This window comes from Danio aesculapii, chromosome 24 (assembly GCF_903798145.1).
Source record: "Danio aesculapii chromosome 24, fDanAes4.1, whole genome shotgun sequence".
In the NCBI taxonomy this organism is placed as follows: domain Eukaryota; kingdom Metazoa; phylum Chordata; class Actinopteri; order Cypriniformes; family Danionidae; genus Danio; species Danio aesculapii.
Genome location: NC_079458.1, coordinates 35,180,134 through 35,196,019, shown reverse-complemented (window position 1 = coordinate 35,196,019; position 15,886 = coordinate 35,180,134). Strand labels below are relative to the sequence as shown.

Sequence of the window (15,886 nt, the reverse complement as noted above, 5' to 3'; positions counted from 1 at the left end):
AAATAAAATATTAATAATTATTAAATAAATAAATAATAATAAATAATTAAAAACAATAAATTCATGCATAAATAAATAAAATAATGAATGAATAAATGAATCAAATAAAAAGCTATCGTATGTTATTTCATTTCTTTTATTTATTTATTATATTATTTCACATAGAATAAAAAACAAAACAATAACAATTAATAAATAAAAATAATAAATATATAATAAATAAATAAGGGAAAACTGTAAATTATTACACAGAAACTTTTCTTTTTGTTTTGCTCAAATGGTTTGGTTCAACTTTTATTGATAAACAACAAAAGGCTATTTTAAAGAAAAGCCATATACACAATAACTAACTAATACAACCTGTATATAATGTTCATAGTACATCCATCTGTAAATATTACCATAGTTTTTCTATAACTGCACTTTATAACTTATACCTGTATCCTGCACTGCTGGTTAGACCGAAACTGCATTTCGTTACCTTGTACTTGTACATGTGTAATGACAATAAAGTTGAATCTAATCTAATCTAAGCAAAATATATATATATATATATTTTTTCCAGACATTAGCTAAAATCAAATTAGCTGCTTGCAAATCAATTACGAATATAGTGCACTTACTAAATAGATTTACTAAATACAATATCACATTTTATTTTATACACTAACAAAAAAAATTGCTACAAAAATTATAATATAGCATTAAAAAATGAAACAAAATGTTGACATTCAGTAGAGCCAGTGTGTGTTCTGTAAATCTATATTTTTGTGTGAAATGAAATGATCTTTTAAATGAATTCAATGTGGACTGTTTTTTTTAATGAAATCAAGCGAAAACAGAAAACAATGATTTTTAATAAGATCAACAGAACAATGTAATTTTAAATACATCACATGACCATTTCCCCCTTTTTCACTGTAATCTTTATATTTAAAAAGTGAGAAAAAGCAAAGAGACGTTTACCTTTACAGTTGAGCAGGAAGTAGTCCATGGTGGGACTGAAGGATCCGCTGACGTACCCACAGCTATCAGTGAAGTCACAGGACAGACAGCGACGGTTGAAGGTGCCCACTGTGTCTGCGCTGGAACAACCACAGACACATTAACACTGTCAGAAAAACAAGTCTGTGACAAACCATGCTTGATCGTATAAAGTTGAAGGCAAAATTATTAGCCCCCCTGTGAAATTTAGATTCTTTTTCAAATATTTCCCAAGCGCTGGTTAATGGAAGAATGCCTCATTTTTAACCCTTGTGTACTGCTCAGATTTACTACCCTTTCATTATGTTGGGGGCTGTTTTTGCCCCATTTTGATTTCCTTTATAATTACATGACACCATATAATCATACATTCTTGATTGTTAGGAAGAGGCATAATTTGTAATTTTTACTATTGAGTCAAATTTACCAAGAGTGTATTGTTGAATCTTGGCAAATTTTCAAAGCATTTCCCCAAAATATGTGTCAAATCAATCAAAAATCAATCCATTTGATGAAACATGGAGAAAATTGTGGCCAAATTAAGACTCAAAATCATCCCAGAGTGGATGAAAACATGCCCAACAGCCCACAAGGGTTAAGACATAATCATTTTAATAACTAATTTCTTTTGTTTTTGCTATAATGACAGTATATTATTATTTTCAATATCCTAGTATTCAGCTTAAAGGTTAATGTAATGGCTTAAGGTTTATTGGGATAATTAGGCAAGTCACTGGACAACAGTGGTTTACTCGTAGAATGTAAAAACTGATTTTATTCCAGCAAAACTTTGAGAAACAGGACTTTCTTTCTTTCTGAAATCCTGTGAACATTTCAGTGCCCTGTTAAACAAAAAATGTTTGTAAAATTATATACATGTCATAGGAGGACTGATAAATTTTGTGTTCATCTGTATATCTATATGTGTGCGTTTATAAGTACCTGTAGAGATGTCTTCTTTTAGGGTCATCCTCAGTGCTGAGGAAATATCTGATCATACAAACAACACAGTCAAAACATTTTCCACACAAGACTTTCCATCTATACAAAGATATATATATAGTGAACACTTTTGCATTCAATTTACAAACAGAGAACTTATTTAATTATAGTGAAAGTGTACTGTCAAAACAAATATTTGCATTTATGCTCCGCTAAAGCACATAATTCTAATATTCAATATATATATTTATATTGAAATGTCTGTGGATTTTTTTTATTAAGATAGTTATTTGTAATTACAGATTAGTTTGAATCTTCATTTATTTATTTATTTATTTATTTATTTATTTATTTATTTATTTATTTATTTATTTATTTATTTATTTATTTATTTATTTATTTATTTAATAAAACAGTTTTATTTATCCTTTCTGCCATTTTGGCATCTATTCATGACAAGAACCAGTTAAGTCTTTTATTACCCACAAGCCAGGGGAGGGACAATTTAGAATCTTCAATTTGTCATACTCGTATGTATTTGGGTTGTGTGAATACCCCGGAGTACCTGCAGTAAACCCACACTGACACGGGGAAAACAGAGTTTAGATTTTACTGTAAAGTGCACTTTTTGGTCATGATAGTATACTTTTTAAAGTATTGATGTGTCCCTTTATTCATTATAGTCAATAATATTGTTTTACCGAAATGCACAGTTGCATTTGGAAGTTCCAAAAGTGTTCAACATGTTTAGGGAAGACACTCTGATAAATGGCACTGTACTGAAAATAAATTATATTTATAATGTACGCTCTAAAATTAAGGTTCCAAAAGAGGTGTTTTAGATTTCCACAACGTGTCTTTTTGTCTTGCTGTGAACAACATTTTAAAGAACTCCTTTCACTATAAAGAACATTTTGTTGAATTAAAACATTAAAAATAAACCCTCAGTCAATGAAGAACCCTCATTTAGTGTAGTCCAGTTTATTAGAAGTCAACTGAGAATGAACTGAATTTGAAAAAATTTGTGTTTCTTATGAGAATGGAGAATGTTGTAGGAGGGTATATAAAAGCGATACACTGTAGTAATGCAGGGTTCCACACAATTCATTCATGTTGTCCCAACACAAATCAGTTAAGTTTATTTAGCAAATTTAAGCGGATTGAACAAAAATCAATTCAGTTGACCCCCAAAAATCTCAAGAATGGTGGTATTTTAGCTTATTTTAAATAAGTAGTTTGAACAAGCACCAACATTTTTTTTTGTTGATGTGGGTTGGCCCACACAGCATCTGATTTGTTGATTTCTTTGAGTCTTTCTACATTTACTTGTGTAAATATATATTTATTTCAGTAATTTTTTAATTAATATGCAAATGTTTATTTGATTTACTTTCAATACAGGTTGTAAAGTAATCTTTTCTGTCTTTTTAATATTCTGATTATATGAGAGACTTCCTTTGTTTACCAAACAAATGATTCTAATTGGATTAAACCTTAAATTCTAAGTTAAAAAGTATTTTTTTTTCTTTATTTTAATGTTTAAAATGTTCTGTTACTGTGTTTTTAGTTCACCCATGCTTAGATCTGGGCATGTAACAGTCTGGGTGGTTTGCTTCTTTGCGGCTTCTCCACACTGTAACTCTCCCGGATATGGGAAAGACAGTGAAGGTGGACTCATCAGAGAACAATACATGTTTCACATTGTCCACAGCCCAAGATTTTTGGTGCTGGCACCATTAAAACCGTAGTTTGGCACTGGCATGAGTGACCAAAGGTTTGGCTACACGTTCTGCATCAATGCGCAGATTTTTTTTTTACAAAATAGCAAAAAATATCTGCAAATTCTGTCTGGCCATAGCGATAGGTCTTGATAGCATCAAGTGAAATGAAAAAAACAATTTTAAATAATAATAATCACATATTTATCAAACAGTACAAAGCCAATTAATCAATTGATATGTGAGATAATTTGCATTCAGTGCATCCCAACCAAACACTGTGTAATTGACTGATTAGGCAGAATTCCCCGGTTATGATTTGACTTTAAAAGACTTAATGACAAACCGATAGCTGATGTTCAGATTGTGTTGTCGATGGATTTGCTCACATTAACTGGCTGTCCTCGTCATATGCCAGAACCTGCGTGACGTCCCAGTCTCCAGATGTGATGGACTGCAGAGTATCTGTGCTGCTGTTGGGCTTCATGAAGAAAACAAATTAAACAGACATCCGTCACACTGAAAGGATCTCAAAGCTATGCTCATCCAAAACATTCATGTTTGGAAAAACACACTATGTTTGAAGAAATGACGAAAATTTATCAATTTAATTCAGCTGACTGCAAAAATGCGATTAGTTGGGCCAAAAATATGATAACACTTAAAGAAATAAAAGAGTTTGTTTGAATTAAAAAATCAATAATACTTTATTCTTCAGTAAAACATAAAATTGAGTATAATTAATATGCTTCTGGCTTGTTATATGTTTGTCACCAACTGATGCTGTGTGTAGAATTTTTATTTTATTTCTATTTTTTTGAGATATGTTTAAACAGAATCAACATTATTGATCGAAATATCATCAAACCTGTCACTATGATCTTGTGTTCTGTGAAAACCAACTTTCAATGCTACAAATAATCACAGTATACGAATTCAGAATAATATAAATAATTAGGGATGTCCCGATCAGGTTTTTTTGCCCTCGAGTCCGATTCTGAGTCATTTGATTTTCAAAACTGGATCCGATACTTCTATAATACATAAAAAAACAGATCTGGTATGACCTTATTTTTTTATTGAATCCACCTTATTTTAACATTCAACAAGTCTGTTGACAAACAGAGCACTTCTATGAGGTAACTTGAACAATCAAGTAATAAATAACATCAATTCTTCCCTTTTGGACTTTAGTTCAACAGTAAATATATAAAAAAATCTAACATAAAAACAAATAGCACCTCAACTTAAAATACCTGGCAGGCAATCCCAAGTTTACATATCTTACAGTTTGCTGTAGCAATATTGTTGTCATCAACTTTATAATACCTCCAGACCACAAACATACTCGCACTTTATGCTTAACGCTGTTTCCGTGTTCTACTTTGCCAGTTCTACTTAACCAATAGCGTCTCTGCAATGAAGGGATGTTATGCAGCACACGTTGCTTTTTCTGTGTGAAGTCATATATATATATATATATATGGCAGCACGGTGGCGCAGTGGGTGGCAAATAATAATAATAATTATAATAATATTAATAGCAATATCTATAATAATAATAATAATAATAATAATACAAATAATAATAATAATAATAATAATAATAACAACAAAAACTACTATTTTTATAATATCTGTAATAATGATAATAATAATAATAATAATAACAAAAACAATATTTATTATTATTATTATTATTATTAATATTATTATTATTAATATTACTTAATAATAATAATAATAATAATAATAATAATAATAATAATAACAACAACAACAACAACAACAACAACAACAACAACTACTATTTTTATAATATCTGTAATAATAATAATAATAATAATAATAATAATAATAATAATAATAATAATAATAATAACAAAAACAATATTTATTATTATTATTATTATCATCATTATTATTATTACTTAATAATAATAATAATAATAATAATAATAATAATAATAATAATAATAATAATAATAAATACCAACAATAATAATCATAATATTTAATATGAAAAAATTATCAAAATAGATATTAATTTATATATACATAATACATTTTAATATTTTATTCAGATTTTTTAAAAGATTATGTAATTTTGGTATTATCGTTATTCTTTATTCCACTGACAACGTGCAAACATTTACGTTCCGTAATGGCCATTACAATAATCACTGGCTGCTTCTCTATATGCTATATTCTGATGTTCTTTAGCGTTCTTATGTCCTTGTGTTCTCGTGTCATTGTTAATTGCCAAAGTTCAGTTCCAAACTCAAGACCGCAAGAACGGAGGACGTGTGAAAGTTCCCGGATGCGTTTTGATATTGATGATGCATCAATGCAGACTTGAGCACAAAAATCGCTCGAGAATTAACCAGAAGAAGTCATCATCCAAAAGTTTAAACCATTATAACCCAGTGCTGAAGTTTGTACCTGTGAGATGGACATGGAGATGTGGAAAAACTTCCCTCGTCCTCCCTGCGGGATTGCTCTGGTGAAGAACAGCCTCAGACCGTCTTTAGAGAACAGCGGCTCTTCGTTCTGTTTGAGAAATGTAACTCTAAATGATCATTACCCACACACCAGCACCATCATTACTGTCATCATGCCAATGTTGTCGTCCCATGGTAGTGTTTCGTCATTTGGTTTGCTCTGCAGAGTTTTGTAATTACTGAATTATAAGACCTGCAGGAGCACTAGACAATGCGTCCACAGCGGCGAGCGCTCTTATTTCACACCAAAAAAAAAAACCTATAACAACATATATTAGAATGTGAATTATTACGATGATGCAGTGCATATGTAATAGTGCCTCAGAGCCCTCAGGCCCATTTCTGCAGGAGCCACACAATTCTTTCTTCATGTTATTGCAAAACATTTCATGCGGCCACATTTTCCCTCCGGCAAAAAAACAAAAAAGACATGAAAAACTAATCAGCAAAAACAATATCAGCTCAAGCACAGTTCTGTGGGGAGTGTGATAAGACAAACAACATCAAACCTTCTCGACTATTCAAATCAGTTACTGCTGACAAACACTGACAAGGAACGTCCTATCATTTTTGTTTTTGGTCTGGGTGGAGGAAGTTAATGCTCACCTGTCTGTGCAGCCACCCTTCACTTTCATCCTCGTGTTTCTGGAAAAAAAGAGAGAATGTCACAATGGCAAGAATGCAGTGAAACATCACAAGGATGCAAATTGTAGTTACTGCCTCCTTTGTGCCAATTCAATGAACATTTTTTTACATGTTTTCTTAATTTTGTTAATGAATTGGCATCAGCCAATTGTGCTGAAAATGAGGCTGATTAGGAGGAGACACATTTGTAAGCAGCTAATGGCCCGTTTCCACTGAGTGGTACGGTACGGTTCGGTTTGGTTTGGTACGCTTTTATAGCCGTTTCCACTGTCAAAAAGCGTACCGAACCGAACCGTACCGTACCACTTTTTCGGCACCCTTTCGAAAGGGTACCAAAGACGAGAAAGGGTACCAAAAGGCGGAGCTAGACGGGCAGCTGAACGCTATTGGTTTACAGAGATACGTCATTCGCTTACGCAACAAGCCAGAATGAAAACAAAAAACCCGCCATGTTTGAAATACACAGCCGACGAGCCGAGACATTACAGCGGAATAATTTATACATATAATAACGAGCCATGGTCGACCTGGGCTCAAACAAACCTTGTCGTCGTCTTGATAAACAGCCACAAAGCCAAGAAGAAGAGCAGATTTACCCTGTGCCCCGTAGTTTTTTACGAGGCAGTCTGAGGCGCGAGCGGTTTCGCTTTCTTGCTAGCGCTCGCGCGCGTCTAACATTATATCTGAAATAACAAACTTCTTGAGCTGATGATAATAACCTGCACTTGATTATTGATGTGCTTTTAAAACCCGATCCTGTCAGACACTGACAAACGCGAGAGTGAAGCGTGAAGAAACAAAGGAGAAGCCGGAAAAAAAGGAGCACATTATTTTTTCAGCAAACATGAACAAAATGCCATGTATAACTAACTTATTATCTTCACATTTTGGACTATTATGAACTCAGATTGACGGAATTACTGTCTAACAGAGGCTACGTGTGCTGCGGAAGATTACAGACACAGATGAGAGGTTTTCACTGACTAGGCTATAATTTGTATTGTTTTGAACCTAAATACGGACGAAAATGTCTGCTGTGTGTATTTCTTCTGTAGTTGGTAACATTTCGGAGACTGTAAGGGGCTGTATGCGTCTATATATGTTCATTTATTTAGTTATTTTATATAATTACAGACGTTACAGTAGGCTGTTTCGCACTATCATTGATCTGCAGTTATAATCAACTCATGTTCATTGAAAAATTACTAATAAACATTTCTACACAAGCATTTATGTGTATGAAGCATCTGTTTTGTGAGAAGAGCTTCTCATATGATATGTAAGTGACCTGTACAGCTTTATTGTAGACATTTCCTCGAGCGAGAATGACATCGACTGAAACTGTCTGTCATACACCACGCCCACCAAAAGGGTACCCTTGTTAGTGGAAACGCAAGCCTGATAAAGGTGACCCGTACCAAACCGAACCAAACCGTACCGTACCGGTCAGTGGAAACGAGCCATAAATGTGAAGCTGACTCCTGCAAGCAAGCAGCCTGCCAATCTCTATGTCATGATCCCCAGTGATCTAATCCTTGCAGTTCTTGATTCACCTGATTACTTACACACAGCCGGAAGCTCATGATTAACTGATTACAGGACTATGCACTTTATTAGGTACACATTACTAGTACCAGGTTGGACTTGCTTTTTTCCTTCAGAACTGCCTTAATCCTTCAACAAGGTACTGGAAATATTCCTCAGAGATTTTGGTCTATATTGACATGAGCATCACACAGTTGCTGCAGATTTGTCAGCTGCACATCCATGATGTGAATCTCCTGTTCCACCACATCCCAAAGGTGCTCACTTGGATTGAGCCTGGTGACTGTGGAGGCCATTTGAGTACAGTGAACTCATTGTCATGTTTAAGAAACCAGAGATGATTCACGCTTTATCATGGCGCGTTATCCTGCTGGAAGTAGCCATCAGAAGATGGGTACACTGTGGTCATAAAGGGATGGACATGGTCAGCAACAATACTCAGGTAGGCTGTGACGTTGACACGATGCTCAATTGATACTTATGGGCCCAAAGTGTGCCAAGAAAATATCCCCTACACCATTACACCACCAGCCTGAACCGTTGACACAAGGCAGGATGGATCCATGCTTTCATGTGTTTGATGCAAAATTCTGACCCTACCATCTGAATGTTGCAGCAGAAATCGAGACTCCAATTTTGGTGAGTCTGTGCAGACTGTAGCCTCAGTTTCCTGTTTTTAGCTGACAGGAGTGGTACTCGGTGTGGTCTTCTGTTGCTGTAGTGCATCTGCCTCAAGGTTAGACGTGTTGTGTGTTCATAAATGCTCTTCTGCAGACCTCGGTTGTAACTAGTGGTTATTTGAGTTACTGTTGCCTTGCTTCAGTTGTCTATCAGCTAAACTCTACCGGAAGGTAGTTCTCCAGAACAGGGTTGAGCACCCCTGGTTTATGCTGTTAGCTGCCTGGACCGATCTCTTCGCCTGTGACTACTCATTTGGATTGCTTTTTATGTTACCATTTGCTCCTGCTTGTGACCATTGCCAGCCTGAGTACTTGTTGATAAGGATGCTGCGTTTGAATCCTCAACTCCACTGCCAGTATCGTATGTTACACCCAAGGCTTGAATTTTGGTGTGAGATTGTGCATTATTTATACTGTTTGCGCAAGTTTCACTTTTTAAAAGGGAAATTTAGTAATCTATGTTAGATTACTCATGTTCAGAAGCATTTACTATGAATTACTATAGTACTTTTTAAGTAATTCACGTAATATCTGATGGCCGACCCTGTCTAAAATTAAATAAGTATTACATATTAAAATCACCCTTTGCAACACAAAATCACAAAAAAACCCACAAAATGAATGATACACATAGACATAAACTTTTTGGAAAGGATATACTGTCCAATTATACACCAAATAAACTTTTATGATTTTGACTGTAACTTTTTTAAAGCTGCTTTAGAATGATAATTATTGTGAAAAATCGCTAAACAACTAAAAGCTGGGCACTTGCAATCCATATTCTGCACCCGCAGTCCCACATGTGTCTGTGAGAGCTCCAATTCGGCACTGTTTACACCTATGTTTTGGATATTCCTCAGCGATTTAGTCATTGGTGATGGCGACGCAGATATGTCTCCTCTTCGTTTAGTGATGCTGTATGTTGTTGCACAACAACTATCTGGCTTTTTGGCAAAAAAAAGATAACGGTCAGCGGGAGACCCCGCCATTTTTTTGCCTGCCATGAGGCATTCCACTAATTCACGTGAAAACTATCAATTACACTTTTAAAAGCTTATTATAATTTTAAAAGACTTAGACATAAAACAACTGCAAACTGTTAATCTCTAATTAGATTTTTTTAGATGAAGTAAAAAAAAGAAAATGTGCACAAAATACTGGGCAAAATAATTGCCATAATCGGCCATCATCTGCCCTGATTTACTAAATATCGCCATCGGCCAGAGAAAACCCTTCTTGGTTGACCTCTAACCTTTTGGGATTCATGAACATTTTTCATGAAAATGCACATCAAAAATAATGTTGTGAAGTATTTTTCAGTTTTACATCCCTGCTAATGTATGAGTTGGACCTTGCAGTGTACTTTGGAATATTCTTCATAAATTTAGGCATACCTTGGTGCAGACACCCGTTGTGGCCACGCAAAGGGTGAGGATGGAGATATTCTGAGCACGGTTCAGCCAGTTTACAGCTAGTTTGGTACTTGTGGCCCACTTCACCATTGTCACATAGTACTCCCTGTAATATAGACAAGAAATAGCGACATTGTCTTCTGGTAGAAAGACTACATTCAGTTTCTAGGCCTTGGCTGAATAATTCAAAGGAATTATTCCTTGAATTCACGAAATTCAAATGGCTATTGTTTACATAAATTACATACACATTTCTGAACCCTTGGCTTTTTTATATTTTAGCTAATTTAATGTTGTTTCCAGCTAGAGATGCAGCCTATAAAGTATCCGCTTGTTAAGCGTCACATCACGTGATGTGTACATATATACAAAACTTCTTTCTGGTTCTTGAATCTGATTGGATGATAACCGTGTAATATTCTGCAAAATCAGAACTCATACAGTCTCCTCGCCCTTGTGTATTACTCCGCCCACAAAGAGCGACAGCAGATCAATAAACTCAAGCTTCAGTCACACTGGACTTGTTTCCCCATAGACTTCCATTCATACGCACGTGAAAGCGCCAGACTGGAAACGCAAGTTCGTGCGCGAAGTTTCTGGTTCTTGAATCTGAATGGATGATAACCGTGTAATATTCTGCAAAATCAGAACTCGTACAGTCTCCTCGCCCTTGTGTATTACTCCGCCCACAAAGAGTGACAGCAGATCAATGAACTCAAGCTGCAGTCACACTGGACTTTTCTCCCCATAGACTTCCATTTATACGCACGTGAAAGCGCCAGCCTGGAAACGCAAGGTCATGCGTCAAGTTTCGCAGTTCACTGCATAGCACAGTTCAAGCTTGGTGAATTCTGACCTGCGAAATCACATCACTCGACTGAGTGAGACCAATCGAGGATCAAAACATGACCTTTCTCTACAGAAATAAAAAATTTCGACCAACCGCTCGCATTTATCAATGTCTAATAATCTTGTTTAATCCCGCCCCTTTTCGCAGCGCCGTACGACAGAATTTCACAAGCTCAAACTCTAGTATGACCACAGCTTTACTCTAACAGATAATGAATTAACTATTTGCAAATACTTAATAAATGATTCATAGTGTGTAATTATGAGGTGTTACCCACAGCTGTTGGTAATTAAGTGGCTGAGGCACGCAGCAATGGAGGACTGAGAGAGACTGTGCCAAACACTACCTGGTCGAGGCTGCTTGCAATTGATTCTCCTGCCCCAGACAAGCTATAGTGGATGAATGTCTTGAATAATTTGCTGAAAAGTTGAAAGTCTGGTTGTTAGTGAATAAACTAGTGCCAGACTTTCAAGAGTTTGCACTTAGATATTGCTTGATAATAATAGCAGGTTTGTCATGCTGTCCCGGGAGAGAACCCTGAGATAATTGAGCCCAGGGCTCTCATCTGGTCAATGAGCACGAAGGGAAGTACGAGATCAGGTAGTTCTCGAGAGCTTCCCCTGGTAAAGGAGGAAAGGGGGAGGGGGGGGAGATGGGGTGGATGGGGGGTTTCTTCAGAAAATGAAGATAAGGGAGTAGTTTTAGCCAGGCTACTTATAGTGAGTTTAGATTAATTTGATTAGCTAACTATAAATTATAGATGAAAGACCAGCTGCAATCAATCAAATCACATGCTCCTCTCGAAATTAGTTTGTGAATCTTCACTTAATTGCCGTTTATCATTTCTACTTTCGGTTTGGTTTAACTCTATGGGAACAGTAGGGTGGTAGATGTTTTTGGCTAGATAGGAAGCAAGGTAAGATCTCAGTTTTTCTTTTAAATATTATTTTGAGAGTTTCAAAAGTTGCTTCCGTAATCAGCTAGATCTTTTGTTTGTTGTTTTGGCATGCCTGGCATTGCCTTGCCTAAATTTGGACATTGCATTTGGTGTGAGTAATTGTTAGAGTGCTGGGACAGGAGAAAGGTGGTGATTGTTGGCTGCCCTGCCTTTTTTATTTTTATTATTTAGTTAAATCAATTTCTATTGTCATTACTGGCCCTAAAAAATATATACATTCTGCCCTTTATGTTCTTTTGTTGTGTGTTTCCCTGGCCCTAGATGGGGGAGGCATTTACCAGTATCAAAATACCCAAATTATTATTTTAAATATAATAAAATACACTCAATATTTTACCATCACCATGTACTTATCAAGGACTTGAACACATTTTTCCAAATGCAAATCAGTTCAATAAGCATTCATTTGGTACATAATTGAGTGTAAAGTCAGCCCACCCTATTCTTTGGTCCTCTGGTCTTCTCATCTCAATAGTGTGCAGAGGCCCATTAAGATTCACCACATACAACGAAATGACCGGATTTTCCTCTCCTGCCTGAAAGACAGAAGAAAAACACTCAAGCATATCAAATTATAATCTCCAGCATCCTCATATTTACAGCTCTTCACACTCTTTACCTTAGGATAATGGTACTGTCTCGCCGTCGGATAGAGTGAGCCGGTGAACATGGGGATCTCCATTTTGGGCACCAGCGTGTCGTTGATGGTCGCGTACGCGAGTCGAGCCCCATCCGGAGACCACCAGTGTGCGATGTGGGACTTAAAGATCTCCGCTGCGGAAGAAAAGAGTCAGGAGTTTCTTTCAGTCATATTTCACAGCGGTTCAATCGCTCGAATAATTGCAGGAATAGTAAAAAGTAATCATCCATGACACAGCATCTCTCAGGTCTCATTCCAGCTACTTCCACACGCACACACACAGAGAGATCTTTATTCGGATACACTGGATGCACCTGGAATGAGCATTTCTCCATAACCACCTGTTTCTATATGAATCTTTGCTTCTCTCACACTGGAAGGTTCTGGCCCATAAATCACGGGGTGGACTGTAATCTCAGCGGGGCCGGTGAAAGAGAGAGTCGGCCGTCTCCATCAAGAGCCCTTCTACAATCTCAGGGAAGAAAAAAAAAGCAATTTCTGGACTCCACCAAAAGCTGCGTAAATAAGGTCTGACCCCTCTTCCTGTGCTCAAATAGGCAGGAAGTCACATATTCAGCACAGTTGTGCTCACTTCGTCACCTGCAGAGAGAGTGAGTGAGTCTGTGCCGAGTGCTGATGTTGACATCTGAGGGTTTGGAAAGTTATTTGTAATTGTAAGCCTATATTTAAATGTTCACATTTTTGTTTGTGATTAAAATGATGATTATTATTATTATTAATATTACTGCTACTAAAACTACTAATATTAATAATAAACATGAATAATGAACACTACTAGTAATAAATAAATAGATAATGATGATAAATAATTAAATAAAGAAATAAAATACCTTTTGGCTGTGAGTACTGGGCGCCTCTTTAACAGATATCTGTAGAGCTGTGGGCTGGGCAGCACCTAACACATTCGCGAGATTTTATAATCTTCGAGTAAAGCCAGTTTCCTCCCAATTACTGGGTAACCCTGATTAGTCGGATGGAAACTGAGCTCGGTATCTAAAACGCTTGCTGCGCCATGCTCCCTAACATGGAGATACGAGCGCCTATTCTGCTCTGTTAAGCGAATTTTCCGTCTGGCGAACCCAGAGAGGGCCCCAGCACCTGACTCAGTGAAGAAGACGGGTGCCTGACCCAGTACGATGTCTGGTATGCCCGCTTGGTGGACCCGCGTGCTAGGGTACACTAATATACTTTGTTCAATAATAATTTAATAATAAAAAATATAGGTCAGGCCCACAGCGTTTGCTTAAAAAAATGAAATGCAGCCATATGTACCTCTGGCTATATAATTCGCAGTCTCCAGAAACTTCTGCGGGACTTCGTTATCGGAATGAGCCTGTGTTGGATGAATCGCTGGCACCTGCTGATCTCTGCCAACTCATTGGCCCATTTTCTTACTCTTCAGAGTGATTAGTCATCAAGTGACCTTCAGGGAAAGTGGGTTACATTAGTAACCGGGACGTTACAGAGCGTATAAGACACAAATCTTCAAAATCTTCTGCTTATTTAACTAGTGTGTGATCATTTTAAACTCATCCAAAATCTATAAATGTTACATTTCTGAAAACATTCTGAAAATGTAGCCCTATATACATTTCTGGAGATTGCGAATTATGTAGACAGAGATACGTATGGCTGTATTTCATCTTTAAAACAGACACTCCGGTGCGCTATGACACTGTTCCTTTTCTCACTTATCACCTGACTGCTTACTTATATATGGACGGCTTTTTCACTCTTACCAGTTTGTCCGGTAGCTCGACATGTACGTCAACAGACTTGAGATGAAGAGTGGAGTTGACTGCCACAATGGGGTTTGAGTCTGGTAAATAACGGTTCCAGAAAGCAGGCAAGACAAAAACAAAATCTAATAAATAAAATAAACAAGTAAATAACAGGGCGAGAATGTGGTAAAATCTGAAAACGTTGGGTTTTCTTTTTCTGGATGGCGTTTTAAAACACTGCAGTTGGGTTGGGAGAGGGTGGATCAATCAGTTGGTCAGACAGCCAGTCATTTAGTCAGTAGACAGCGGCCTCTGGTGGATTTACGTAGGAACAGCAGGTTTGAATGGCACTCGCGAGATATATCTGAGATCTGAAAAAATGCACACAGCAGCCTCTGGTGGATTAGCGACAACAAAAACTGCAAAAAAAGTATCTCCTGGGACGCATTTTGCTCTCTCCAGAACTTCATATAGGGGTACGTAATCAGAATGAGCCTGAGTTGTATGGATCCATATTGCCTTAACATCCTGTCTAAAGAACTTCATCCATTTGGTTCTCTTTCAAACGCAGCATTGATTTATCCTTCACCATCAATGATATCCCACAATCCTCTGCATTTAAGTCTTATGGGACTATTTACGATAGCTTTGAAAACCGAAGCTTGCCCATTTTGCTTCACATTTTTGGGTGAACCAGTTCATTTAAATGCCGTTGTGGACAATAACTGCATCAGTTAAGAGTTTCACTAATGTGCTTTAAAGCCTAGAGAGCATGACGCCTAAGTTTTAGAGGAAGTTCTTGCGACTACCACGGGAGCTCTACAATGAATCTGATCATTAAAGAGATGCTGACCCATGGATGAACCACAAGCAAGCCTGCCGGAGACATCTCTGTACAAAACAAGCAAAAATGGCTCTCATTAGACAGAAGATGTCAGAAACCCTACAAACACCTCTCTCTCTCTCTCTCTCTCTCTCAGTCCTGTTTTCCATGTCTCTCTGCGCCCTTTATTCTGCCAAACACACACTCACACTCTCAGTAGTGAGTCAGCAAGCTTGTTGGACTGTTGATTGCTCACACAGGGAGGTTTAATGGCAGAGCTGAATGAAGGATGAAACAGGAGTGTGTGTTTTGAGAGCTGGAGGACAGTAAAGCCACATCTAGCATGCACAAGCACACACACACACACTGTTGTCCCTCTTTAATACAAGGACACAGCAGCAAAATAGAAGAAAATGAGATGATAGTCTATGATAGGCCATAAA

At 36.8% G+C, this 15,886-nt stretch overlaps 1 protein-coding gene across 4 annotated transcripts in view; it reads right to left on the bottom strand.

Moving 5' to 3' along the window:
• The window catches only part of dpp6a (dipeptidyl-peptidase 6a), a 455,219-nt gene that overhangs the window by 31,953 nt on the left and 407,380 nt on the right, over positions 1-15,886 (bottom strand). For all 4 annotated transcript variants that reach the window (XM_056450197.1, XM_056450196.1, XM_056450194.1 and 1 more), the window contains exons 9-16: positions 12,858-13,012; positions 12,677-12,774; positions 10,413-10,536; positions 6,752-6,790; positions 6,087-6,194; positions 4,034-4,125; positions 1,927-1,974; positions 967-1,085 (exon numbers count right to left, since the gene is read on the bottom strand). In XM_056450197.1, the coding sequence (XP_056306172.1) occupies positions 967-1,085; positions 1,927-1,974; positions 4,034-4,125; positions 6,087-6,194; positions 6,752-6,790; positions 10,413-10,536; positions 12,677-12,774; positions 12,858-13,012 (783 nt within the window). The remainder of the gene's footprint in view (positions 1-966; positions 1,086-1,926; positions 1,975-4,033; positions 4,126-6,086; positions 6,195-6,751; positions 6,791-10,412; positions 10,537-12,676; positions 12,775-12,857; positions 13,013-15,886) is intronic.